Raw genomic sequence first — 27042 nt, forward strand, 5'->3', positions numbered from 1 at the left:
TCGTAGCAGAAAAATGACATGGCAAAGTTATGTAACAAATTTTTCCCCTTCAACCTTTAAATAGTGGACACTGGATATAATTCAAATCAGAGGGTACATGTATCATCCTGGTCAGGTCCACTTTCAAACTCCGTAAGATGGTGAGGGGAAAACTTTCTGTTCTTCTAAATCCCAATATGAAATAGAATATCTCAATGTGTCAAAATTAAAATAACTAAGATAATACCAAAGACTATATGCTAAAATTTATTTACTTAAAAAAAAACAAAAAAACAAAAACAAAAAAAAAAAAAAAACTCCTGCACTGAAGGAAAATAGTATAAATTACATTACCAACTTTTAAAAGTTAGCATGTAAGGAGTATTTTATCATTAAACCATTGCCTCTCTAAAATATTCCATAGGAAATTCACAGGTGAAAAACAAATCTAGGGATCTCAAATGTAAGGAAATGTAACATTCTTAAAAAAGTAAGCTAGCTATGTGCATAAGATGAAGTAAAATCTCAGGGACTTAGAATCTTTAAAACGATCATACAATTTCTTTAGTGCTAAGCAGTTTAAGCAGAAATAAATACTAGTACACACTAGAAGAGAAGGTTTAATAATCGATAAAAATGTACAAAAATATTCAAATCAGAAATGCTTTAGAATGTGTACCACGAAGCCAATACTTCTCAGTGAGCAGGGAAGGTAAAAGACTTCCTCAATGGGATTAAAAAAAAACTGGATTAAAAAAAAAAAAAGACAACTGTTAAAGAAAATGTTTAAGTCAACATTGATTTTTTTTTTTTTTTTTTTAGACAAGGATATTGCAACTATCACTTAAAGTTTGGTGGCACATTCTTTAGTAGGTCCTTAAGGCAATATATTTAAACTAATTTACAATTTGATTTGATGTTAACTTTTTTAAAATATCACCTCAAAATAGATGCTCAAAATAATGCCCTCACAACAGCCATTTTAAAATGCAGTCAGATGTTTCGTAAAAAATAATGGTGGCTTTATTATAGTAGTGCTCATCAGCACAACTCTTGTTAAAGGGTCTACCAAGTTTCCATCAAAACCACCTATTTCTTAGGAGCTCACCATAAAAGATCACATTGGCTTTAACCAGTTGGGTAGTGCACAAAAAAGCAGTTTTGTCAGTTGCTGGTGCTTTTTTTGTACTACTGTATTATCAAAATTTTCATTATGTCTTCAAAATCCAACTTCTATAAAGTAAATCAAATCACCTCATGACTTCAGAACAAAGGAGACATCTGCAGTTATCAGTAAATTGCCACCTTTAATCCATCCTGCAGTGCCCTATGAAAGGGTCACAGAAACAGTTATATGACCGTATGAAAATATGATTCTTGATACAGAATCAAAAGTTATTTTCAATTTCCTTTGCTTTTATAAAGTCCACAATAACAATACTTAAATGCACTTTTTTTCTGTGATAATTAAAACCCAGTGTTATTTAAATTGAACTTAAAATAGAATCCCTGGTCTGAATTAGACTTTTAAATCATACTGTAAACATATATTTGGTATAATTTATTGATCATCATCCAGTTGCTCCAAAAGGGTTCTTCTGCGCTTTTCTAATTCCCCTTCGCTCAATTCACTGCCAGAAGTATCCCAATTTCCCTAAAAGACATTGAATACAAAATAACAGTTAATGTCAGTACTCAGAAGTTTACACCATACTAAACCTTTCATAAAATAGATCATCTACATGTACATATTCTCTTTCAGGAGCAATACATTTCACATGGTTCAAGACTGACTTCTTCAAAAGCCCACCAACGAATTGCTAATTAAGGATTCCTTTGTTATGTTAGAGAACCATATTTTTTATAAGGTACTACTTTTCAGTTTACATTAACACATAAACCATTGAGAATGTTATATTCTTATGTCTTTTTCCTTTTAAAAAACTGCACATGAAACATCTCATTCAAGTACTATTAATTTTGCAGAGATTCTGGTTGGCCCTATTAAAAGCTTTATTTCAAACAAAACATTATACTTTGAATATACTGATATTTTAAAATGTTTTTATCTGAGAGATAAACAAATAGAAATCTGTGATGTGTTGATTTCACACCCTAAATGCCTGCAATAGCCAGGCTGGGCCATTCTGAAGCCAAGAGTTTAGAAGTCCATCTGGGTCTCCCATGTGGGTGGCAGGGGCCCAACAACCTGAGCCATCCTGTGCTGCCTCCCAGAATGCATCAGCAGTAAGCTGGATAGGAAACATAGGAGCCAAGTCCTTTAACTGATAAGGTTTGCAGGCATCCCAAATGGCAGTTTTAATCTGTTGCACTACTTCACCCAACCCTGAATAAACTGGAAGATTTAGGCTGTGCAAAAAAAAAAAAAAAAAAAAACATGGTGGGGAGGAACAAAAATAATACTACATTATTTGTTGTGAGACACAACCTGTGAAAGTGAATAGTTCACACATCCATCTTTACTTCAGGGATTCATTTAGCTCACTAAGAATCCCAGTATAGAAGATTCAATCATTCTTCACCAAGGCTGAAAATCAGACTGACCTATTGCAGCTTTAAAATTCTAACTCACACCAAGTCAATCAGAATATCCAGAGGTAAGGTTAAGGCTTATCTTCAGTTACTGCTTTCCAATGATGATTAATAGGCATTTTCTTGCTAAAGAGGCTGCCATTACTATGTGCTGTCATTCATATATGAAGGAATGTCAAAAAATGGAATTAAAAGGTGTTTATTTTAGAGCCGAAAATGTTCAAATCCATGCTTGAGGTCTTCATAACAAATATTGAAAATAAATGTCATGAAAACACTACAAACGGATTTCCAATACTTTTTTGCTCCCAAATAAAACCCTTTTCCATGTACTTTTTTGAAGTATCCTTTATATATATGTGGGAAACTAAAGACTAACTTGGTATTAAAGTAACTTTGAGGCCGACATTATGGCCTAAGCAGCTAACACTAATGCCTGTGATGCCAGCTCTGTATATGGGTACCACTTGCTGTACCACTTCAGATCCAGCTCCTGGCTAATGGCCTGGAAAAAGCAGCACAAGATGGCCCAAGTGTCTGAGCAACGGCCCCCCAACTCAATGAGAGAGACAGGATAAAGCTTCGGCATGGCCCAGTGCAGGCCACTGTAGCCAATCAACCAGCAAATGGGAGATCTCCATTTCTCTTTCAAAATAAATAAATCTTTTAAAAAGATGATCATTTTGTCTTGTACTTGCCAGTGGATGGAAGCTCTCTTTTTCTGTGTGTGTGTGTCTCCTTTGGGAGACCATATGTATCAAAACGCAATTTTGTGTGAGGGGTATTTAAGTTTTCATTGTTTTCTTTAATTTTCAGGCCTGAAATAGTCTATTTCTTAAAGCATCACTGGGGTTTTAACAGTATTTATTTTTGTATTTTAAAAATAAGGTTTGAAATAATTTCAAATACTTACAGAATCCTTTCCAGTCTTTTTCTTAGGTGATTTGTGTTTTGATTCTGATCTTTGCCTAGTTCGGTCTTTTTCACTTTCCCGGTCTTTTTCCTTTTTATCCTTCTCACGCTCAGCATCTGATTCTGCAGAGTCCTATGTAAATAAATACAAAAGTAAGTATTTTGATTAAGATGCTATTCTGTTTTACATAAATCATCTAGACATATTCATGTCTAACAGATTACGTGTTCCCAAAGCAGTAAAATCTAATTTGAGCCATTAAGCTCAAGGATTCTGTAAAATTTCCCTAAGACTCATTCATGGGAGAAAGCTGCTCTTTCTTTTGGAAGGGTGACATTCTTTTATGGTAAAACAGTAGTAAAAGAGCTTCATTATATTTTTTGCCATCCTGATACAGTATTGGCTTATTTAGATATGTAACACGTCTATTAGCTAAATTACTATAAAGGGACTTCACAAAGTTCATGGAAAATGGAATTAATTTTGGTGCAAAACTTCTGAAATTCATATATTTAAGGGGTATTCAATAAGTTCATGAAACATGCATATTATGGGAAAGAAAACTTCATGGATTTCCAAACATTTTTAACTGACCTTTGTGTAGTATCCTCACATAAAGACGACAATCACATATTCAAATTCTTTCCTCAAAATGACTACTGAGAAGCATGAATTATTCAAAATATAATATTACTGCTTAAATGAGTGTTAATCAGCTATGCACAGACTGAATTGAGCAACATGGAAAAAATTCCAATTCAACAGGTTTAGGGTGGCACCCAGGCACTTACATTTTGAAACACCTCCTTAGATAATGCACACCTAAGATTAAAAACTGCAATAGGAGAGGAATGGCTGCATAAGCATAACTTGTGGTTCTCAAGAAGAATAACAACACACACATATACATCAGTCTCTTTTCCTGAAGATTATTTTTAAAGAGGGTGGAAATCTTAACACTGGTGTGTATTTTTCAAAGCTCATCAAATGATTTTATTTAAAAGTTAAGATGAGAAACTACAGAACTCAGTGTACACTTGAACTACATGAACTACACAGGATCAGACAGAATGAGGTTCTATTGACGTAAGCTAAAGACAACAGCCTAGTGTAAACATTTAGAAGCTTGCTTACAGATTTATGTCTCCTCTTCTTGCTTTTCTTCTTGTGCTTTTTTGACTTCTTATAACTTCTCTCTAAGGAGTTTAAAGGAAAAAGTGTCAGAATTTGAGGACATGAAAATGTTAATGAGTTTAATCAAGTGTACGGTAATGCTCACCAGACTCAGCACTAGAAGAATGTTCTGAAGCTGAACGGGACTCTGATCGCTGTCTTTTTTTCTTTGAATGGCTGTCATCATCATCTGAATCTGACCCCTAAAACAATACAAATAATTTCACTCAAGGATGAGGATGCTAACAAATACTTCAATACATTTATAATGTTATCTAAAAGGCTTCCTTACTGATCGAGACCGGGAACGTTTCCTGTGATGTTTTTTAGATTTCTTAGAATGCTTCTTGTTCTTTGAGTGGTGATGCTGACATTCATGCTGTAGAGAGAAAAGAGAAAATACAGTTTACGGTAGAGAAAAAAGAGTTTATACTTCAGACAGATCACAACAGATTTTTTAAAAGCTACTACACAAATTAAGTTTCTAGAGTAACATTCCATCATATTTCAGATTTAATATCTTGAGACTGCAAAGAATATCAATTTGTTCTTTCTTACCCATCCTACACCAATCCATTTAGATATCTAAATAAAACAATGTTAAAAATTATTAGTATACATAGTCTTTAAGAGATAGTATGGTTTAGTAGGGACAGCTGATAAACTCTACAAATGTATAATTTGCAGAATAGTCACAAATGCTTTGAAATAAAACATGTAGGCATGTTTTTTTCCTGAGGAATCTGGTTTTGGTTAGCAATGCAGGCCAGGCACCAACAAAGAACCTCAAGTGTCATCCAAGGCTGGCTGCAGAATAAATGCAAAGTCAACTTCATGTTTCTTTGCCTTCAAGAAACATCTACTCAAGACAACCTTGGGCATTCACATGTCTCTGTGGACTTCAACTTCTTTATTAAAATAATAAGGCTGATAGAAAAGGGAAGGTGCTACAGTAAAAGACTTGTACCTCCAAACCTATTAACAGCATCAAAAATACACTCTGCATTAGTTACCACAGTGGAAACAGGATATCTGACTTTGACGGAACTCTTAATATCCCTTTTATTTCACTGAATGCTAGCTTTTCTTTTCAATCTCAAAACTTCAATTATATTTCTTTCTTCCTCCCCTCCATCTTTCCCTTCCCTTCCCTCCTCCCCCTTCCTACTCCCCCATCCACCTCCACCATCTGGTAACTCTGCTTTGTCAAATAAATAGTAAAGGGGCGAGAATTTGGCCTAGTTGATTAAGAGGCTGATTGTGATACCTGCAGCATTCCACACTGTAGTGCTGAGGTTCAACCCCTGCTCCAGCTCCTGACCTTGAGAGGCCACAGCGGAAACTCAAGAAATGGAATTGAGTTCCAGGCAGCTGGCTTCAGCATGGCCCAGTGTTGGCTATGTGAGGCATTTGGGGAGTGAATCGGTGTATAGAAACATTCTATGACTCTCAAGTAACCAGAAAATTATAAATAAATAAATGAATATTAAACAGATCATTCTAAATTCTATTTTGTTTATACTTTTATATGTTAAGTATTATTTCAACCAGTTATGAGAACTCTAAAATTACCTCAAGCACATGCATAAAATCTTTAAATATTCTTTTTCTTTCAGACTCTAGGGTTATATCCTCAAATGCTGGCTCCTTTACAAATCTCTCCCGGATCTGAAAAATTCATATATGGAATAAATACATGAATACCAAGAATAGGATACCGATATGCCCAAAAGGAATATCAACAAGCGAAAACTATGATAATGCAAACCATTTACAGTGCAAATTTTTCTCTCAATAGTCTCAATCTTAAAAAAAAAAAAAAAAAAATGGGGGGTGGGGGGCAGCGGGGAGGCACTGTGGTGCAGTGGGTTGATGCCCTGGCCTGAAGCGCTGGCATCCCACATAGGCGCCAGTTCTGGTCCCCGGCTGCTCCACTTTTGATCCAGCTCTCTGATATGGCCTGGCAAAACAGTGGAAGATGGCCCAAATCCTTGGGCCCCTGCACCCATGTGGGAGACCTGGAAGAGGCTCTTGGTTCCTGGCTTCGGATTGGCACAGCTCCGGCCGTTGCGGCCAATTGAGGAGTCAACCATCGGACGGAGGACCTCTCTCTCTCTCTCTCTCCTCTCTGTGTAGCTCTGACTTTCAAATAAATAATAATAAATAAGAAAAAAAAAGTCTCAATCATTTTTGACAAGTATATCCAAGTGCAGAGCCACAGCTGACTTCATATACTCTAAATATACTGAATATATTCAACAAACAACTTGCAATTTCATATGTGGCTGTAAAATGTGAAAGGAATTTAAAATATATTTTTATTTTTCAACTAAAAATTATCAGAAAAAATTTACATATACATACATCTTCCCAGACAGCATCCAACTCTATTGGAGGAGCAGCTTGTTTCAACATACTCTTGAAAGCAGATTCTTTACGTTTCATCTTCCGAGCCTCCTCTTTTTCTCTTTCACGTTCACGCGCTTCTGCCTTTTCTAGTAACTATCAGAAAACCATGATTAATCAATTACAGTAGCATGACTGTGACTGTGAAATAATTCATTATTCTTAATTTAGAAGTATTCACACATTATTTATAAGGGCAATTTATCTCTTAACAAGAAAGGAAGCTTAACAACAGTTCACTTTTACCTCACCAAACAGACCACCACTCTATAAAAACCTCTGTATATTCCATTATCTAAATGCCCTTCAATTTAAATTCTTAGCTAAAAATTAACAACTTCACTATTATACCAGTTATTTATAATAGCAAAAATCATTAACTTACACTATTGAAAGCCAACTTGATATTCCCTGCATCTAATGTAGTTGATCTTTTAGTTGAACTAATTATTGCCACAAAATCTTCAAAAGTAGTATTCACTTCAACTACAAATCCTTTATCCTAAAAATCAGAAAAATTGTTAATATATATAAAACACATACATCAAAGGAACGCAGTACCAGTTTTTGTAATACACTATAAGCAAGCAGGTAAGAATAAATATTTACCTTTAGAATGTCTTTTATTATCTTTTTCTCATCATGATAACGTGCTTTAAGATCCTCAACATAAAACTTGAAAAGATCAAGTGCAGTTGATCCTAATGAAAAAACTAAAGAAGTCAAAAGCTAGCTCTAACCAAAGAGCTGCAATTACTTTTTTGTTTATAAATCAAAAATAAAATAAAAATTCCCAACATAATCACATTCCCCTCTGACTCATTTCAACTACTATCATAACTATAAATTAGCAAAGAAAGGAATCTCACCAGGCTGACCAAGCATATTGGTGAATCTAATGTCAGAACTAATAGTGGGATATAATTCCATCCAAGATGACATAGAATGTAGCTGTCCATGTTCATGCAATTCATCTAAAAATATCTGGGAAAAAAAATATTTGAATAGTCTTCTTGAAGTACATTAGAAATATAAGTTCAATATGAGAACACATATAAAACTTAGATATATTATTTCCAGTTATACAAGTAAACTCAAATCTGGTTTCAGGACCATTTCTCTTTTTTCATATTAGTTTAAATAGAAGCCATTATCTATTTGCTAATTCCAATTTCTTTTCTCTTTGCTCTTCTTTGGTTTCCATATTTGCTTACTTACAGGGCAACATACTAAACTTTAGCATTCAGTAATTTTTAAACTTCCTGTTTCCCAAAATCCTTAAGAGTTTAATGCTGTAAGCAAATACCTCTAAGGAAACTGACCCTAAACAGTTTGACAATTTGCAGTTCAAAAATTTCTTAGGTGATAACTAATTCTGCGTACCTGGGGATTATATATTGAGGACCAAACCATTCTATTAAAATTTCATCTTGGCTTAAGGCACTACATATTTCTGTGGTTCTCCTTTAAAGTCATTTCAGACCTGACATGAATTCAAATACCAGTTTAAAGAATCAAAAAACAGGGGGTGCCGCCTGTAGTGCTGGTGTCCCCTATGGGCACTAGTTTGAGTCCCAGCAGCTCCACTTCTGCTGCAGCTCTCTGCTATGGCCTGGGAAAGCAGTAGAAGATACAAGTCCTTGGGCCCTGGCACCCACATGGGGGACTTGGGAGGAGGTTTCGGGCTCCTGGCTTTGGATCAGCCCAGCTCTGGCTTTAGTGAGTGAACCAGTTGATGGAAGACCTCTCTTTCTCTGTAACTCTGCCTTTCAAATAAATAAATAAATAAATAAATATTTTTTAAAAGAATAAAAAACAAACGAGTTTGTCACAGATATGTAAAAAACTTTGTTTTTTAATTCATTTTGCTGAAGTCCTGAATTCCTTTTAAAGACAGAGTAAAAAAAAAAAAGCCCCAAAAAATTACTGGGATGAATATCTGCAAGTGTATCAATATACTTAACACTAATTATATAGGGAATTACTAATCCAATTTAGAGCCATATTTTAGACTTAACCAAAAAAGAACTATTCTTTCAAAATTTTCCATGAAAAAATGCAATCATGGGAACAAAATACCATAGACCAAACAGACAACGTTAATGTGCTAGGGCACTGGTTCACAAAGTATAGTCCAGAAATATGAATATCATATGGAAAGTAAGAAATGCAAAATTTCCATCTCCATCCTAGATCTACTGAATCAAATTCTTGGGATAAAGCTCAACAACCTGTAATAGTCTTCAAAATAATCCTCTGGGAAACCACTAAGATAAAGAAACCCATCAATAGTAGCAAGTCTTAAATTTTCATGGAATAAGGAACGAAGAGACAATCTGCTGTGGCATTTAACACAGTTGGTGACTTTGCCATGGTGGGAAGAATTTTTTAAAAAGCTCCTTTGGAGATTAATACCTTGAAGGATGGCTATATGCCCTACTCTAGACTCAAACATACTACTACTTCAAGAAACAAACTATTATTATAAAAGTTATTATAATTCAGCATTTATCCTAATACAATAGTTAGTGGAATAGACCATATAATCAAGACGGCATGGATTCAAACTCTGACCTATTTAGCAGTTGTGAGCCTGGGCAAGGTACTTCAACACTCATTCATTTCCTTATCTAAGCTAAATGGCTATAACAAATACAGTACCTAACCTCATAGGATACTGCTGCCTAAAAATTAAAATTATAAATGTAAAATATATGTTGCTAAGCAAATAAATGCTAGGTAGTATTACGATTATTGAGAAGGGCAATCAGATGAGATACAAAATGTAAAAATTCACTGCTCCATGATAGTCTCACTAATGAACATAATCATTAGGGATAAAGGTTAGCCACAGCTGAAGTACATGCAACCCCAGATCTTACACTGAAACTATACCACAGCATTCCCTATGTTCTCTATAGGAAGCACAGCAACTGCTACTAATGACATCACATGTATCTTATCTTCAGTCATCTCTCATCTGGATTCCTTTATCCCGACCAAAATCTTACTGAATAATACTCAACGTTAACATTACAGCCTTGTTATGTCCCCTTGACTAAACTGAGTGTGGAAGCACACGGATAATTATATAACTCAGTGACTTAAATATGTATGAGTGCTCCACAATGCCCAAGTCAACAATCTGGGAAGAGTGGTCTCAAAATTGTTCATGGCATTACTCAAGCCCAGCAACTGTATGATAAATATTAAGGCATAAAAGATTTCTCCCCCTACTACCTGAAATGATTCCCTATTTTTACGCTGTCTTCTTCTTTCTCTTAGTAAACTCTTCTGTTTTTCTTCTTCTTCTTCCTTTTCTAAAGCCCGAATGTGTTCTTCAAAGCAAATTAGTGCATCTTCTTTGTCCATATCTAAAGTATTTTTCAGTTAAAAGTTAAAATGTCAATTATCAAAAAGGGAAGCATTTATTCAAATTAACTGGTATGAATTTCAAATTGACATTTCAAAAACACTTACATTAAGCTCAAATATGACTTGATCATCTAGATAGAAAATGCATTTATATGGAAAATTTCAGAGTACTCAGTTAAAGATAAAAACAAAGAATATACATATGACAAAACTAATGAAAGTAAATTTATTATGACCAACTTTGTTTATAACATCGTAACTGATAAAGGAGTTTCTCATAGTAGCTGTGTCATTTAACCATGGGGATATATTCTGCTAAATATGTGGTTAGATTTCGTTGTTGAGTGGACATCAGCCTGTACTGACACCAAACAGGAATGGCTATGTCACTTGGTGATATTATAGTTTGGGACCACCACTATGCACGGGCAGCCAGCCAGTTAACCAAAACGCTATTATGCAGTGCATGACGGTACAGAATTCTAGGTCCTACAAAAAACCCACTCATGCATTATTTTTCAGAGGGATGGCTAAAAAAGCTACTGGGCAAGAAAGAAAAAGTACTTGGGGAAGCCTAATGAAACATAATTCTAATACAGTTTTTGTCAAAACTCCAATTAAAGTTACTACCTCAAGAAGACAGCAGGAATAAAATGTGCTAGTTAATTTACTTCTTATCCACTTCCATAATATGTAAATGGCTAAGCAATATTTCAAGTCTGACTTAGGATTTACATAGTTCAAAGCTAACTTGAATTTCCGCAAAAAAAATTCTGTCCTGCTGGCGCCGTGGCTCAACAGACTAATCCTCCGCCTTGCGGCACCGGCACACCGGGTTCTAGTCCCGGTCGGGGCGCCGGTTCTGTCCCGGCTGCCCCTCTTCCAGGCCAGCTCTCTGCTGTGTCCAGGGAGTGCAGTGGAGGATGGCTCAAGTGCTTGGGCCCTGCGCCCCATGGGAGACCAGGATAGGCACCTGGCTCCTGCCATCGGAGCAGTGCAGTGTGCCGGCTGCAGCGTGCCAGCCGCGGCGGCCATTGGAGGGTGAACCAACGGCAAAGGAAGACCTTTCTCTCTGTCTCTCTCTCACTGTCCACTCTGCCTGTCAAAAAAAAAAAAAAAAAAAAAAAAAAAAAAAAAAAATTCTGTCCTAAATCACAAAACTCAACTAGAAGAAAACAGCCAATCTGGAAATCAACTATACTATTTCTCTCATTTATAGTCATTATTCTTACTCTGTAACTCCTCATCTTCTGCAAACGTTGGATTATCCATCAGATACTGTTGCGCTTCAGACCAAGTAGTAGAATATGTTACATTAGCCATGTTGTCAAGTATGTTTTTTAAGGCTTCCCAATTCCTCTTTCGTAACTGCTTTGCTTGTTCCTTTAAAACAGTATGAAAAAAATCTTTTGAAATTCAAAGAAATGAATGCACTAAATTATAATTAATGAAGGTTTCTTTACATTAAAACAGAAGAAACAAATTTTAAATGTTACACATTGACTTTAAGTAAACACTATTTACTTTGACACTGCTCTTGCCTTAGTGCTTGCCTAGGTACTTCCATTTAATTTCTTAACCTCTTTTATTAAGTCCAGAATCTGGAAAGCATATTTTTGTTTTTTATCCCTACTCCATACACTTCTTTTCCTACTACAATATATTACAGACAGAGCCTATAATTAAAGATACTGCATACAAGTCACATAATAGTAAATGTTAAGGTCCTTCAATGGTTTAATGGCTTCTAGCTATGCTAAAAAAATTTTGGGAGATATTTATTTATCTAAGACACACAAACTCACACAGAGTTCCCATCCATTGATTCATTACCAAAATGCTGGCAATTGTTAGGCTATGCCAAAGACACGAGCCAGGAAACCAATTACTTGAATTATCAGTGCCACCTCTTAGGGTATGCAATATCAAGAAGCTAGAACAGCAGATGGAACTGACTCCAGGTATGCCATATGTGTAATGCAGCTGTCCCAAAAGTCTTAACCACTAGGCCAGAAATTTGCCCCATGTTCAAATTTTTGGTAATGCTTATATTTATGTTTCTTAAAGATTGGATAATGAAAATTTTTAATAAAGTATAACAAAACAGGCATGGATAAAAGAGGTATTTCATAACATTATTTTGTTAAGTTCAGTTTAGTGGAAACAAATGCACATTACTTTATTCTTATAGTAGAATCAAATGCATCAGCAGAAAAAGCAGTTTTAAACTCAATGAGATAAAAAAAATCTATTTTTCAAAGTGGGCATAAGGCAGCTAATTAATGACAATTTAAGTAATTTTGTGATGATATCAACACATATGCTACAAGGAAAGGGATAAAGAGTAACATAATAACTACCCACTTCGTTTTAAACCTTAGCTTCTAATAGCAAGATCAGTTACATCACACAGACTGGATAACCTAAGTAATAAAAATGGACATGGTGTATCTCCTTATCAGAAAAAATTTTGTCTATGAAACCAACAACTAGGAATAAACAATACCTTTTCCTTTTTTGAAAGAAAGAACAAAACATCTTCATAGATTTCAAGACGGTCACGTTCTGATATTGCATTCCAGACTTCCATCTCTCCAAACATTTGCTCTGCTTTTCTATTTATCACAAAAGTAAATATTACTCTATATTATACAATAAAAACTAATCTTAAAACATTTCAATTTTTAGTTAAATTTAAAATCACGAAATGATCATTCCTCTCTAAAAGTCCTAACTATATTATAAAGGACAGCTTTTGAATAGTGAAGAAAAGAATAAAACAATGTAGGCCTCCATTATCCATAGAGACAGAGTATCTACAGTATCCTTATTACTATGGTTAGCTAAAGACTACCAAACTATCCACAGAACTAAGTTAAAATTTTATGAAGTTATAGGAAATTTAATGAGCACATAAAATATATTTTAAAAAATTAAGAATTCTTTTCTAAGGCTTCTAAGAAAGAAAAATAAACAGGGAAAATAAGCTTAACTTACTGCAAAATTTTTAGTACTGAATTACTCATAATCTTAAATAAAAGGCAAATTACCACTGCTCAATTAACATAGCTTATTTTTACTCCACAAATATCAAATATTCCAATTATGTAAAAGGGAGTCAAGCTTTATTAAATCTTTCTTTTTTCCTTCAAGTCCCTAAGCTCAGTAGGACTCAGTAGATCCACAAGTCAAATTTCATTTAACTACTGATTTATCTTATCAAACTGCCACACTTAACAATTATCTAATTATTCAATCAGTATTTGTTTTAGATCAGTCATTACAGCTGGAAAAAAGTATGACAAAAGAATATAGTTAAACATGGTCATGAATCACTAAAATCCTTACTTGTATCTGGTTGTGGAAGTCATTTTATCATGATTTTCAAGGAAACGCTGAAAGGATTCCTTAGCCTCTTTGTATTTCGATCTTGCTTCTTCTTTTTCCTCTTTTTCTGTCTGGACTTTGTAGGCATTAAAAGCCTGCTTTTTTTCACTCAATTTTGCTAAAGCACTAAATATAAAGAAGACACATGAAATGAAGCCAAGAAAATAGAATTATAATACTTGGGGGGAAAACCAACAACTTTTCTCATGCATAAATTAAGATTGTAAAAATTTATCAAAGAAATGGTACTAGAAAATAAAATTTCTAATTTAAAAATAAGTAATCTCATATAAAACAGGATGCTCAAATCTAATGACAAGCCTGTTAGATTTTTTAATTCACAAAAGAACTTTATTCTTTATATCTTAAAACAATGGACATCAATCTGAGTTAAAAACTGCACCATTCTCCACAATTTTAAATGTGCTAGGCTTGCTATGCCAAAGTGAAAAGTTTATAAAATAATGAAGTATTACCTGTATCGTGGATCATTAATGATCATTTTCATAGCTTGTTCCCATGAAGCATTGGATGGTACCCGCTGAAAACCATTTAAATGAAGAATTAAAATTTCACACTAGCACAGTAAGTCATGTAACAGGGAACCAACTACAATACTCACTGTAAACCTCAAGAATTTTCCTTTGTAGGATTTTGAAAAGTTCTAAGTAATGTTTTATTGATGGGAAACCTCTGTAATCTACCTATCAACTGAAAAGAACTTGAACTCAAATTTGAACAGGGAATGAGTATTTTTTCTTTACAATTTTGATTAAAAGGTAAACAATCGTAATTATAAATAAAAAACCTTGTATTAAATATTGAAGAAGAAATGTCCTGGTGTAGTTTTGTTCAAGTTTTTTTGTTCAAAGTTTCAAAATAGTGATCTTCAAAAAAATAAGACAATTTTAGTTGATTTTCAGTAAAAACAGTACATGAAATCAGTGTTTTAAATAAAAGTATCAAGGTTTGCATTAAAAAATAATTCATTTTATTAGGTAATTTATACACGGCATATAAAAATCTGTAACAAAAATACCTTTTCTTTCAATAATTCTTTAAATGCTTGCTTTGCCTCCTCCTTTGTATTCCAAGTATATGTTTTTTTTGCTGGCTGGCTTTCCTCCTCTTCTTTTTTGGGAGTAAAACTAGAGAAATGTAAACATATCATTGATAATTTAAACAAATACTTGCTTCAGTCAGAAATATAAATGCCTTTAGTTGTTATTTAAATAATACTTGGTGTTAAATTTTGACAATTTGAGAATTAAGCCTCATATACAGATGCTAAAAACACAGGAATAAAGGCAATATAGAGTTTTCCTGAAAGCATAGTTATTAAAACCTTGTAGAAACGCCAAAATATAACAATAACTGCATTAAACACCAGCTCCACTAGTCTACAACCTAACCCTTTTAAATGGTTAATTTAATGGTTTCATATTATTGTGTTAATGACTGAGTATTTCACATAACTGCAAAAATATAAAAAAGATATAAAGGTTAATCTAAACCAAGGTCAGCATATACAGCATACTACACTAGCCAAAACTAGCCCACTCTTACTAGAAATATACATAGCCTCGCGCATTTGTTTATATGCTGATTATGGCTGATCTGTGGGACCACAGCAGAGATGGCATTGTTAACAAACACAAAACCCCAAATACTTACATTTGGTATTTTATCAAAAAGTTTGCCAAACACAAATCCAAAATAAAAATAATACAATCAAGAATTTTTAACTGGTTTTGGTTGGGGGTCATTCAAAGAATACATTTGCCCCGATATAAACACAGAGGAATGCAGAAAAAAGAAAAAAAAATCATAAAATACTTCAAGTAAAATATTTGAGGAGACAATTAAGTAAATTCTCACAAAAATGTAAATATATTCACAATCTACATCAAGTAAGCTTACTTAAGGAAATCTATTTAGAACTGTCAAAAAGTACTGTAAAGAGATCAGCAAAAAACTAACAGCTACAAATGGTCTAAATAAACATAATTAAAATCAAAAGCTCACAGACAGGCACTATAATCAGGAAATGCTGGAAAGAAAAAAAAACAGCAGGAAACAAGTATTAATTCTTAAAATTATGAAGAACAAATTATGGTTGGCCCTCTGCTTCTGTGGTTTCAACCAACTATGGATCAAAAAATATTTGAAATCAAGAAAAAAGAAATTGCATCGGCACTAAACAACACATTTTTCTCATTATTCCCTAAAAAGTACAATACAACAACTATTTACATGGCATTTACACTCTATTGGGTATAATAAGTACTCTAGAAATGATTCAAAGTATATGGAAGGATGTGCACAGACTATATGCAACTACTACACTGATTTATACAAGGGATTTAATGCAAAAGATTATTATTATAAAACATTCTATCAATAGTGAAAATGTCAATCAGTGAGGGGACACTTATATTTATGTATAGTACATAATACATGATGGAGTGAATGGAGATTATGTTAATTTTACCTTGATGTCTTCAAATATACCATATGGATTTCTTCATAGAACAAATTATAAAGCTATTTTCACTTTGGAAAATGTAACATAGGAGAACACAAAAAGAAGACTTACAATAAGAACTGGAGGGTAAAGGCAGTATCTTAAGATGGATGACTATAATAGGACCATGAAGATTAAGGCTGTTTTTTATACCTGTGGACATCCTTAAGTCAAGGGCAGCTTGAGTTCACTTTTCATAGCATAGCCATATGAAATATTACTATAGCGTATGCAGGTACATGCAAACTGTAGACTTTGACAGATGGAGCTGTGCTTTATTAGAAAGCCATCCCAATTCACTCCAAGAGCAGTATGAAAATATTCTTATACTCTGCTAAATCTACCTTTTGTGCTTGGTTTTTACTAATATGGTACAAAAATAATAGTATTATTTTGTGTTTCATTATAATGGCTGAGTGTCTTACAAAATTCTTGGAGAACTGATTTCCTTTCTCTGTAAATGCCTTCTATTACATTTTCCAAAACATGCTTTTAAAAAAGCCATTCTTATTTCATTTGTAGAAAACTGAAAACCAAACACTACAAATAAGCAAATAAAAAATGAAACAAAACCATTTTAGTACTCTAGCTTGCAGAGCTCCCTCAATTTTTGTAAGAAATCTTTTTAATAACAAACTATGGCATTTGTAGTGCTATGCTGAACCACACTGGAGAAAAAAATCAGTAACACTGATCCTTTTTTAAAATTGACATTTTGTTGATCATGGATATTTTACTTTCAAATAGGATATATCTTCTTTAGTATGGTTTTTGGCACTCCTTTACATCTGTGCCTCACCCGATCCTTTGCTCTACTTCTTAAAACTTCAGTGCACAAGTTTTCCAACAGTTTGGTGTCTAATCTACCTCCAAAAAACCAGAACAGAGCAAGAAGAATAACTTAGCCTCAAAATTTATCCAATGTCTAAAGTCTTAAAACAAAAGTTTTATTTTATTATTTTATTTTCAAAAATATTTAGACTCGATGGTCGCTGATTAAGCGGCAATTTCTTGAATTACGTCTACACTGATTTTCAGAAGACAAGTTACTAAACTTACTCAGCTACAGTTTCCTGTTTAGATGTTTCTTCTCCAGTATTACTGGATACTTCAACACTCTGATCCTGAACAGCAGAGGTACTAGTAAGTTGTGCTTGTTCCTCAGTTGAAATAGTTACAGTATTTTCATTATCTACAACAGTAGCAACAATGGAAGTAACTTCAGGCTCAGGAACAACTGGAACAGTTCCACCCACAGTATTAGAAGTAGAAGTGGAAGCACTGGCATTGGCTGCAGCAGCAGCTGCTGCTGCTGCGGCTGCTGCTGCAACAACAGCAGCTGCTGCTTCTGCAGCAGCCATGGTGCTCATTGTAGTCGGAATTTCTGTTGTAGGAACTGGGGCTGCTGATGTTGTGGTGCACTCTTCTTGCTTACTATACATTAAAAAAAAGAGAGAAAACTAGTTATTTCATCACTGTAATCATAAATCTAAATCTAGGTTTTAAATTATAATAACAAATGAAAAGGGACAAACATTCAGTGATTCCAAACTAGGAAGTCCAATAATTATTCTCATTTACAAACTGCTCAATCTATTAGATTGTTATCATTAAATTTGACATATATTATGCCTGTAAGAAGTTCTAAAATTTCTATTTCATGAATTAAAAGGAAACCATATATAATCAAAGAAATAGATATAATATTTCATCCATTCCCAAATGAACTGAAAGAAAATTTTGGACTTTAACAGTCTTCTTAATTCATACATGACAGAGCCAAATAATTAATGTTTAGCAAAGTATCAACCAGAGTAAATATTATTCTTCCTGCTTCTCCCCCATAAAATCCTCTAAAGACATCAAATCATCAGATCTAACACACTAATATATTTAAAAGAAAACTGACAGCTAAAACAAAGATGTTACAGGAGACCAAATTTATAAATAAATGTTGATATTCAAAATAGCTTACCTGCTTTCTTCAGCTTTGATCATTGCTATCAAAGAGAAAAATGAAAAGTCATCTACTAGGTTTTAAATATTGTAACTGAAAACAAACTTTGAAAAAAGATAAAGAAAACTATCTTATAATAGGATGTAACATCCAAAAAAAATTCTTAAATACATTTTACAGAGCGAACACTTGCTCCATAGTTGTAGAGCAGCAATTAAACAATAAAAACAATTTTAAATAAGAGCAGTTATCAGAAAAAGTTATCTCATGCTGTTATTTTCCTAATGGTTGTTGCCTACTGCAAAATCTCCCTGGAAATCTAAATTCTGGAATACAATAATATTTTTGCCACTGATGAGACTACTTCGAATTTTCTTATGATACTAAATTTAATATGGGACAAACTGCAATTATAAAATTCCAGTACATACATATTCTAGCATTAACAAGTAGATAAATAGATATGCATACTATTTTTATTAAGGTTATATCAGAAATGAGCTTGATATTCTGTAAAAGAATAAACTAGGATGCAGGTTACCTATCTTTATTCTTATTAGCCAATGCTAGTAACTTAAATTTTTCATTTATATTTCATTTTATAACTAATTTCAGTTTCATTTTCAATTAAGTAAATTTTCCTTTGGGGATAAAAAAGTAGCTTTTATTTAGCATCCTGGGGATGAGGTACCATTTAAGTAATAATATAAGCCTGCTTGTATGAAAATATTTTAACAAGGAAATCTGAATATTTGTTAACAATGGTTGAGAAAACATATTCAAGAGTAATTACAAATATAAAATATACAAATATAAATTTACATTTTCCTGATACAATGTGGCACAGAGAAAAGGTAAATGAATGACTTAAAGTTGACAATGCCTTTTATGAAATTTTTATTCTTTCGTGGCAGATACTATTGCACATCGATGCCTACTTTATTAGGCCTGTTTTCCTATAAGCTCTTGTTTCTAATCTGGTATATTTTTTGACACTAGATTCAATTAAAAAGAGTAAAAAATTTCAATTCTTAATTCTTATCCAGAATCCCTGCTATTTTAAATCTTGGGTTCTATAATATTTTGAGTAGTTCAGAGTGTAAAACAATTCTCTCTTACAACTGGGGCATGTTACTTTGTTTACCTAATTTCACTCAATCATAATGTATCAAAGCTATCATAAAAACATTATGCTAAAGCAAAAATCAATATTAAATGTCTGACTATAGGCTAACAACTAAAGAGATAAAGATTCAAGGTTCTCTGTTTACTACCACTAAATGGGTTAAATCATATGTTCCAAGTATCTACCAACACTCAAGTAGGATTTAGAAATTTTCTAAGTTTTTGTTTAATTTCTTAATGACAAATAAGTTTTAAAGAAAATCAAAGTATACTTTTAAAAGTTACAAGCTCATTTATAATATAATCCTTAAGTGAAAGGAATTCTTGTATTAGAGATTTTTCACTGCAGATTTATCAAATCAGTTAGTGAATATATACTCTAAAAATGTTAAATATGACAGAAAATAATTATCAAAGCGGCTCACCATGCAGGTTTGATTTTGTAATAAGACCTCCAGCAACAATGGTATTCTGGTATCCTAGTTTCAGTGGAATCAAATCAAATAAAAATCTATTTAAAATCTATAGAACTGAGATCTAGAGCAACAAGAAAATAACAGCCCATAAAACTGTTACACCATTTAAAATCTTCTAATCAGTTAATTAAAAAAAAAAAAAAAGGCCTTTGAATAATCCTATTCAGGAAGGATTATTTCAAAGTGATTGATATATCAAAGTAAAAAAATTATACTACACATTATTTTCTCCTATTTTTACCTTCAAGATCCTCAAGCTCTTTAGGTTTGGCCCAGCGGGATTCTTTTGTTTGAGAATTGTAATAATAAGGCTTTCCAGAATCAGATTTGTACTCCTTCCAGGGGCATTTAGATAACAGTTGCTATAGAAGAACAAACTCTGAGTTAACTAATATATTTAACATCACTAAATTTCATGTAACTGTTTTCACTACATATTTTTACCCTTTATTATTTCTAAAACTTGGGGAGATGCTGGTAAAAAGGTAATTTGTTAAGGCAGCAACCCTATTATCTCAAATCCATATGATCTTGTCACCCATCCAGGTAAAAATTTCCATTACACATTTCAAGTAGTAATACAAGTAGAAAAAACAAAATTTAAGGAAAATAAAAATCTGATTAGATATCAGCTTCATGATATGATATTGTTACAACTGTATCTAAACTAACATATTAAAGCATAATATACATATAATATATGTAATACAAGTTTTCTTCAAAATGTTCATGAAAAATGGTAGTTTATTTTGGTGCAAAAATTTTGAAATCCACACATATGAGGTCTTTAAAGCTTTCATTTTTCATGCAAAAATTTTGAAATCCACACATGAGGTCTTTAAAGCTTTCATGGGGTACCGGTATTGTGAGGTAACAAGCAGAGCAGCCTCCTGCAACACCAGCATCCTATATGTGCACTGGTTTGTGTTCCCGCTGTTCCACTTCCAATCCAGCTAATGGCCTGGGAAAAGCAGCAGATGGTGGTTCAAATACTTGAGCCTCTGCCAACCAAATGGGATACCTTGCTGAATCTCCAGGCTTAGGGGTAGCCTAAAACCAGCCATGGAATGAAAAAGTTTTACATGGGTCTCAAACTTTTTGCATCAAAACAAACATATTTTATTTACATTTTCCAGACTTTGTGAAGCACTCATTAAAATGTTAGGATGATATAAAAAAAGATATTGAAAACTTGAATACTGACGGTTTCTTGGATAATACAAGTACAAATATCACAAATATCACCAAGGATCAATCAATACTGGGTTAAATAAAATTTACAACACAAAATGAAACATAAACACTTTTTAAGGTCATTTTCTGCAGAGACAATTTCCCATTCTCAAAGAAGGAAGTGTTTGTTGCTAATTTCATTTCCTTCCCATTACCCCAACTCCCTCTTTGGAAATTTTTAAGACTGCCAGTTTTGCTCTTAAGAAACCAATTTGATATGTGAATTAAAAAGAAGGGGAAAAACAGGCAAAACAAAAGGTAAGTCTTTATGCCCATCGCCCTATATATTTTTTTAAACCATCTTTTGGAGTAGGGGCAAAATCAGTAAACAAAATTAGTCTGGAAAAAATTTAGTTGTATTATTATTCTTGCTGATGGGTGTTTCTATACTAACCCTCTTCTAGTATATAGGCAATTCTGCTCTTTAGATAGTGAAATACAGAATCCAAAAAGGTGTGCCCTGATCTACTGAACGGTCCCTGATTTCCAGCCCTAAGACCTCTACCTCAGCAGGTGTTTTAAGATCATCTGGCTTCTCCCAGGTAGACTGTTTTGTTTCAGTATTATAGTAGTAAGTCCTTCCATCAGGTGATTTATGTTCAGTCCACATTGATTTCTGCGGGCAAAGAATTAAGAAAGATTTAAGTTATGTAACACTGCCACTGACAGTAAATACCAGTATTACTAGTTTCAAGGTTATAAATATGTGAAGAAATTGAATCAAATGGATATAATTTGACAGCTTAAGACAATTAGAATAATTTATCAATCCATGTAGAGAAAAAACTGAAAAACAGAGTATTTTAAAAGTGCTTCAAAAGCGGCAGTTTTAGAATTTCTGATGGAATTACAAAGATATGACTGCTCGAAGAACAGTAACTCTGTAACTTGGGTACATAAGACAGTATAAATCTCTGTAGTACATACAAGACAACATATATGAACTAGCTGCTAATGTAATATAGGACAACAGATCATGCTTCTAGTCCAGAGAGTATCATATTGGAGTTTTAAACTATCATGCCATTAAGATACAACTCTCAAAATTGGAAAAAAATTAAACTGCAAACAAGATAAAATCAAGAAAAGAGGAGGGGGAAAAAAAAAAACCACATGACTCCAGATGGCTCGAAACAAGAGAGTTGAGATATAAAGTTTTATGTGAAATTATTCTGAAGTAGAATATAAATCTACTCTTAACGAAGAGTCCAAGAGAACTAATAATCTACTAAAAGCTATTAATGAAACTTGATGCATCAATAGACATGATGCGTCAAACCAAATCAAATCATCAGGTCTGAATAAATACCAAAGCTATTATTCAGATGGTAACAAACTGCTGGAAAACAAGTTACAAAGACAGTATATACCACATTTTTTGAAATCCAACAGTATTATACATCTCAAAGAAAAATAAAAAAATAACTGTCAAACTATCATATGCTGTCCTACTACTCACATTCTGCTTTAAAATATTTTAAAATTTATTTACTTAGATACTGAATTTATCAAGTACCATTTTGTGCAAGCAACCCCTTTTTGTTTAAGAGCCCTTGATGTCCATTATAATCCAAAATAGTATTATCTTCTGCAGCATCAGGATTATTTCTCTTAAAAATTATAAAATAAGTGAAAATCACTGCTACTGATTCTTAACCTTCTTTTGCATTTATTTAAAGCTGATTTACCTGCTTTTTCTTATCGACTTTATTAAGAACTGATCATCTTTTGATTTCTGCTTTGGATATGGCTAAACAAATGTGAGTCATTGATTTTCCCATTTTCTCACCACAGTCGTATTCTGAGGATGAGAATAAAGTGCCCTGTTTCCTCCAAATCACTGGTATCAATTCTTTTGAATGTTGGCACTTTTGCTATTGACTCATATACGACTAATCTGTAACTAAAACCTAGACAGTAGATACCATGAACTATAAAATGCTTCACAATTTCAGAAAATTTAGATGGTAAAATGAAACATAATAATCGAAAACTAGTGGCTGGCACTGAGACATAGGTTAAGCATCTGCTTGTGGCTCCAGCATCCCACTCAGGTGCTGGTTTGAGTCTCAGCTTCTCTACTTCTGATACAGCTCCCTGCTGATGGCCTGGGAAAGATGGCCCAACTGCTTGGACCCTGCACCCACGTGGGAGGCCCAGAAGAAGCTCCTGGCTCCCGGCCTTTGCAGCTAATTGGGGAGTGAACCAATGGACGGAAGACCTCTCTTTCTCTGCCTCTCCTTCTCTGTGTAACTCTTTCAGATAAATAAATTAAAATATTTTTTAAAAAAATGAAAATTAAGGAACAACTCCAAAATCTGATGACAAACCAAGAAAAGATGATGAAAATTCAAGTATTTAAAACAAAGGAATGATTTTAACTTTTGAAAAAATAACTGGTGCTCTTACCCAGCATACTATAAACAAGTGATATGTCCTCATATTATCACAATCATAGTTCTCTGAATTTTTTTTTCTTTTTGACAGGCAGAATGAACAGTGAGAGAGAGAGAGAGACAGAGAGAAAGGTCTTCCTTTGCCGTTGGTTCACCCTCCAATGGCCGCTGTGGCCGGCGCACCGCGCTGTTCCGAAGCCAGGAGCCAGATGCTTCTCCTGGTCTCCCATGCGGGTGCAGGGCCCAAGCACTTGGGCCATCCTCCACTACACTCCTGGGCCACAGCAGAGAGCTGGACTGGAAGAGGGGCAACCAAGACAGAATCCCGCGCCCCGACTGGGTCTGGAACGTGGGGTGCCGGCGCCACAGGCGGAGGATTAGCTTATTGAGCCGCGGTGCCAGCCCATAGTTCTCTAAATTCTACCTGAAAATTTAGTCAGTATCTATGGCTACCAAAGGATTGTGACAAAACACACTGTACTCACAAATATAACTTTATGCAAATTGTGATAGTCTAAATGAATCACAATTGTAATCTTATCAGAAAAAAATTAAAAACACATTTGAAAATATGAGAAAAAGAAAAAATAACTGGTATTAATGTAAAGGAATAAGGCACAGCCACTAAAATTAAAAAAGAACTTCACAAAATTTAAGTAGCTTGATGACAAAAGAATTGAACATCCCAACAGACTTAGTAAGTCATTTGACATGACAATTCACCACATGGATTTCTGCAGCAGGGTAATAAGGTATGCCAAAAGTGTGTTAAATTCTTTAACTTATTCTAGCACACTATATTGGACAAGAAAACTGCAATTTCTCTGAAGCAAATATTAAGAACCAATGAAAGTACTTGAACTTTGTGGCCTTAAAGAAGTTAAGATCTTCCTAAAATTGGAGCTTCTGTATTACTCTGCACTTTACAGATGGCACCGGTCTCTGAATTACTACCAACCCAGTTGTTGTAGTAACAAAATACAGACACAAAACAGCAGTTGAGAAATAAAAATTAATTTTTTAAAATAAAGGGTAAACTAGAAGTACATTTGCAAAATAAAGGTTAAAAACTATTATTGCGAGGCAGATATTGTGGCGCAATGGATTAAGCCACCACTTGCAATGTCCACATCCCATAGTGGTGTGCCAGTGCCAGCTACTCTGCTTCTAAGCCAGCTCCCTGATAAGCCACTCCAGAAGATGATGGCTCAAGTACTTTGAGTCACTGTCACTCACACGGGCAACCCAGATAGAGTTCATGTTGTTTGCCTTCATCCCGGCCCCATCTTAGTTATTTTAGCCATTTGGGAAGTGAACCAGTGGATGGACAATCTCTCTAGCTCCCCACGCTGTCACTCTGCCTTTCAAATGTTATTGAATAGAAAAATAAGAACGGCCATCAACAGAACAAAGACAGATACCAACAAATCAAGGAAGAACACATTAAAAGATAATTTCTCAGAAAAATGATATTGAAGACAATCTAAATGTTAAAAGGGTATTCTTAAGCTATGGTTAAGAATTAAAGTAGTGTATAGCCTCTAAAGTATAGGTTAGCAGTTCTTATGCCAGCACCGTGGCATAGTAGGCTAAGCTTCCACCTGCAGTGCCGGCATGTGTCCTAGCTGCTCCTCTTCCAATCCAACTCTCTGCTTATGGCCTGGGAAAGCAGTGAAAAGATGATGGCTTAAGAGCTTGGGTTCCTGGACCTGCCTGGAAGACCTGGAAGAAGCTCCTGGCTCCTGGCTTTGTATTGGCTCGGCCCGAGTCAGTGCGGCCATTTGGGGAATGAACCAACAGTTGTAATATCTCTAACTCCATCTCATAAATAAATAAATAAATAAATAAAATCTTAAAACAGTAAAAAATGTAAACATCTTTGCTCCACCCTGAAATTTCACTCGGCATCATCCCACTGATATTGTCACAAATATGTAGAAGACTGTCCTCTAAAGGTCTACTTTTTAACAGTGATGAAATTGAGATTAACTCAATATCCACACACTGAAAAACATACAAATGAGGGTCTATTCATACAAAGAAGGAAAAGTGTCAAATAAAAATAAGACATCATACCAATGATATTGCCAAAATAAAGAAAAAATACTATTTGAAATGCAACGAAAATAGGGAATAACAAAAAATCTCACATAAGTGTAGCCCAAATGCTGATAAACTTTTCAGATTCAAAAAAGGCCAATTAACAAAAACAGTTGGTAAAAAAAAAAACACTCCAACCAGGGGCTGGTGCTGTGGCACAGTGGGTTAAAATCCTGGCCTGAGGTGCCGGCATCCCATATAGGTGCCGGTTCTAGTCCCGGCTGCTCCTCTTCCCATCCAGCTCTCTGCTATGGCCTTGGAAAGCAGAAGATGACCCAAGTTCTTGGGCCCCTGCACCCATGTAGGAGACTTGGGGGAAGCTCCTGGCTCCTGGCTTCAGATCGGTGCAGCTCTGGCCATTGCAGCCATCTGGGGAGTGAACCCCAGTAGATGGGGGGAGTGAACCCCAGCAGATGGAAGACCTTCCTCTCTGTATCTACGTCTCTGTAACTCTTTCAAATAAATAAATCTTAAAAAAAAAAACAAAACCAAAAAAATGTATATACAATGATACTAATATTTCTATACAAATTATTTATATGAAAATGAAAGGAAAAAATGGTTTAATCCAAACACTAAATAAGAAGAGAAATCCCCTTACTATTCTAATGCAGGGAAAATAACAAAAGGAAAACAAGAACAGATTAACAGACATGGAACAGATTTACAGGCAATCTGAAGATGTAAGGAAATGACTTCTTGGCAAACTACCAAAATCCCAGGGTTCTCTTTACTCCACAGCCTGGATGATACTTGTTTTTTGTCCTTGGGAAAAACCAATCTTACTGGGGTGAGGTGACAAATCACTGGCGTTGAATTGCATTAGTGATGTTGAGTATTTTTCATGTACCTATTGGTTATTTGCATGTCTTCCTATGAGAATTGTCTGTTTAATTTACCGCCTAGTTTTAATTGAATTACTTGTGTGTCTACTGTTATTGTTCTGAGTTCCTTGTATATCCAGGATATTAACTCCCTTGTCAGATAACTTGCAAATGTTTTCTCCCATTTTGCAAGTTTTCTGTTCTTTTTTCTTTTGCTGTGCAGAAACTCTTCAGTTTGATGAGATCCCATTTGTCTATTTTTGGTTTTGAAATTATTCCTTCTTTATACAAAATGTGTAGGGACCAGAAGGAGGGCTTAGAGCCCAGACACAAACAACCTAGATATTAGCAACAGGAAGCAAGTTAATTTGGTGATTCTCTCCTGAAAATATTCAGTGTTGCTTTCATTAACTTATATTTGCTTTGTTTTCTTCCCAGTGAGTGGAAGTTATTTAGGTAAGCAGAAAACATTTATCTTTTTTCAAAAATACAGAAAAGTAGTTATGATGGAAGAGTACCAGAATAATGTATAACAATTCAATTTTCAAAGCAAAATACATCCTAAGAATACCATAAAAATATTTAAATAAGCTTCTCAAAAATTATTTTCCAAAATGTGCA

General features: G+C 34.1%; 1 protein-coding gene across 4 annotated transcripts in view; it reads right to left on the reverse strand.

Moving 5' to 3' along the window:
* Positions 1-581: 581 nt before the first annotated feature.
* Positions 582-27042, reverse strand: part of PRPF40A (pre-mRNA processing factor 40 homolog A) — a 48244-nt gene continuing 21783 nt past the window's right edge. For 2 of the 4 annotated variants that reach the window (XM_062186831.1, XM_062186813.1), the window contains exons 6-26: positions 21607-21717; positions 20110-20230; positions 19818-19871; positions 18286-18310; positions 17370-17744; positions 14826-14934; positions 14263-14327; positions 13748-13912; positions 12906-13014; positions 11632-11782; positions 10265-10398; positions 7894-8008; positions 7634-7725; positions 7410-7526; positions 6983-7120; positions 6191-6286; positions 4911-4997; positions 4725-4821; positions 4580-4641; positions 3446-3577; positions 582-1633 (exon numbers count right to left, since the gene is read on the reverse strand). In XM_062186831.1, coding sequence (XP_062042815.1) covers positions 1541-1633; positions 3446-3577; positions 4580-4641; positions 4725-4821; positions 4911-4997; positions 6191-6286; positions 6983-7120; positions 7410-7526; positions 7634-7725; positions 7894-8008; positions 10265-10398; positions 11632-11782; positions 12906-13014; positions 13748-13912; positions 14263-14327; positions 14826-14934; positions 17370-17744; positions 18286-18310; positions 19818-19871; positions 20110-20230; positions 21607-21717 — 2448 coding nt within the window. In that variant the 3' untranslated portion in view covers positions 582-1540. Of the gene's footprint in view, positions 1634-3445; positions 3578-4579; positions 4642-4724; positions 4822-4910; positions 4998-6190; positions 6287-6982; positions 7121-7409; positions 7527-7633; positions 7738-7893; positions 8009-10264; positions 10399-11631; positions 11783-12905; positions 13015-13747; positions 13913-14262; positions 14328-14825; positions 14935-17369; positions 17745-18285; positions 18311-19817; positions 19872-20109; positions 20231-21606; positions 21718-27042 lie in introns of all 4 variants that reach the window. The other 2 variants (XM_062186822.1, XM_062186841.1) reach the window with 1 other exon arrangement.

The sequence above is a fragment of the Lepus europaeus genome, chromosome 1 (assembly GCF_033115175.1).
Source record: "Lepus europaeus isolate LE1 chromosome 1, mLepTim1.pri, whole genome shotgun sequence".
NCBI lineage: Eukaryota > Metazoa > Chordata > Mammalia > Lagomorpha > Leporidae > Lepus > Lepus europaeus.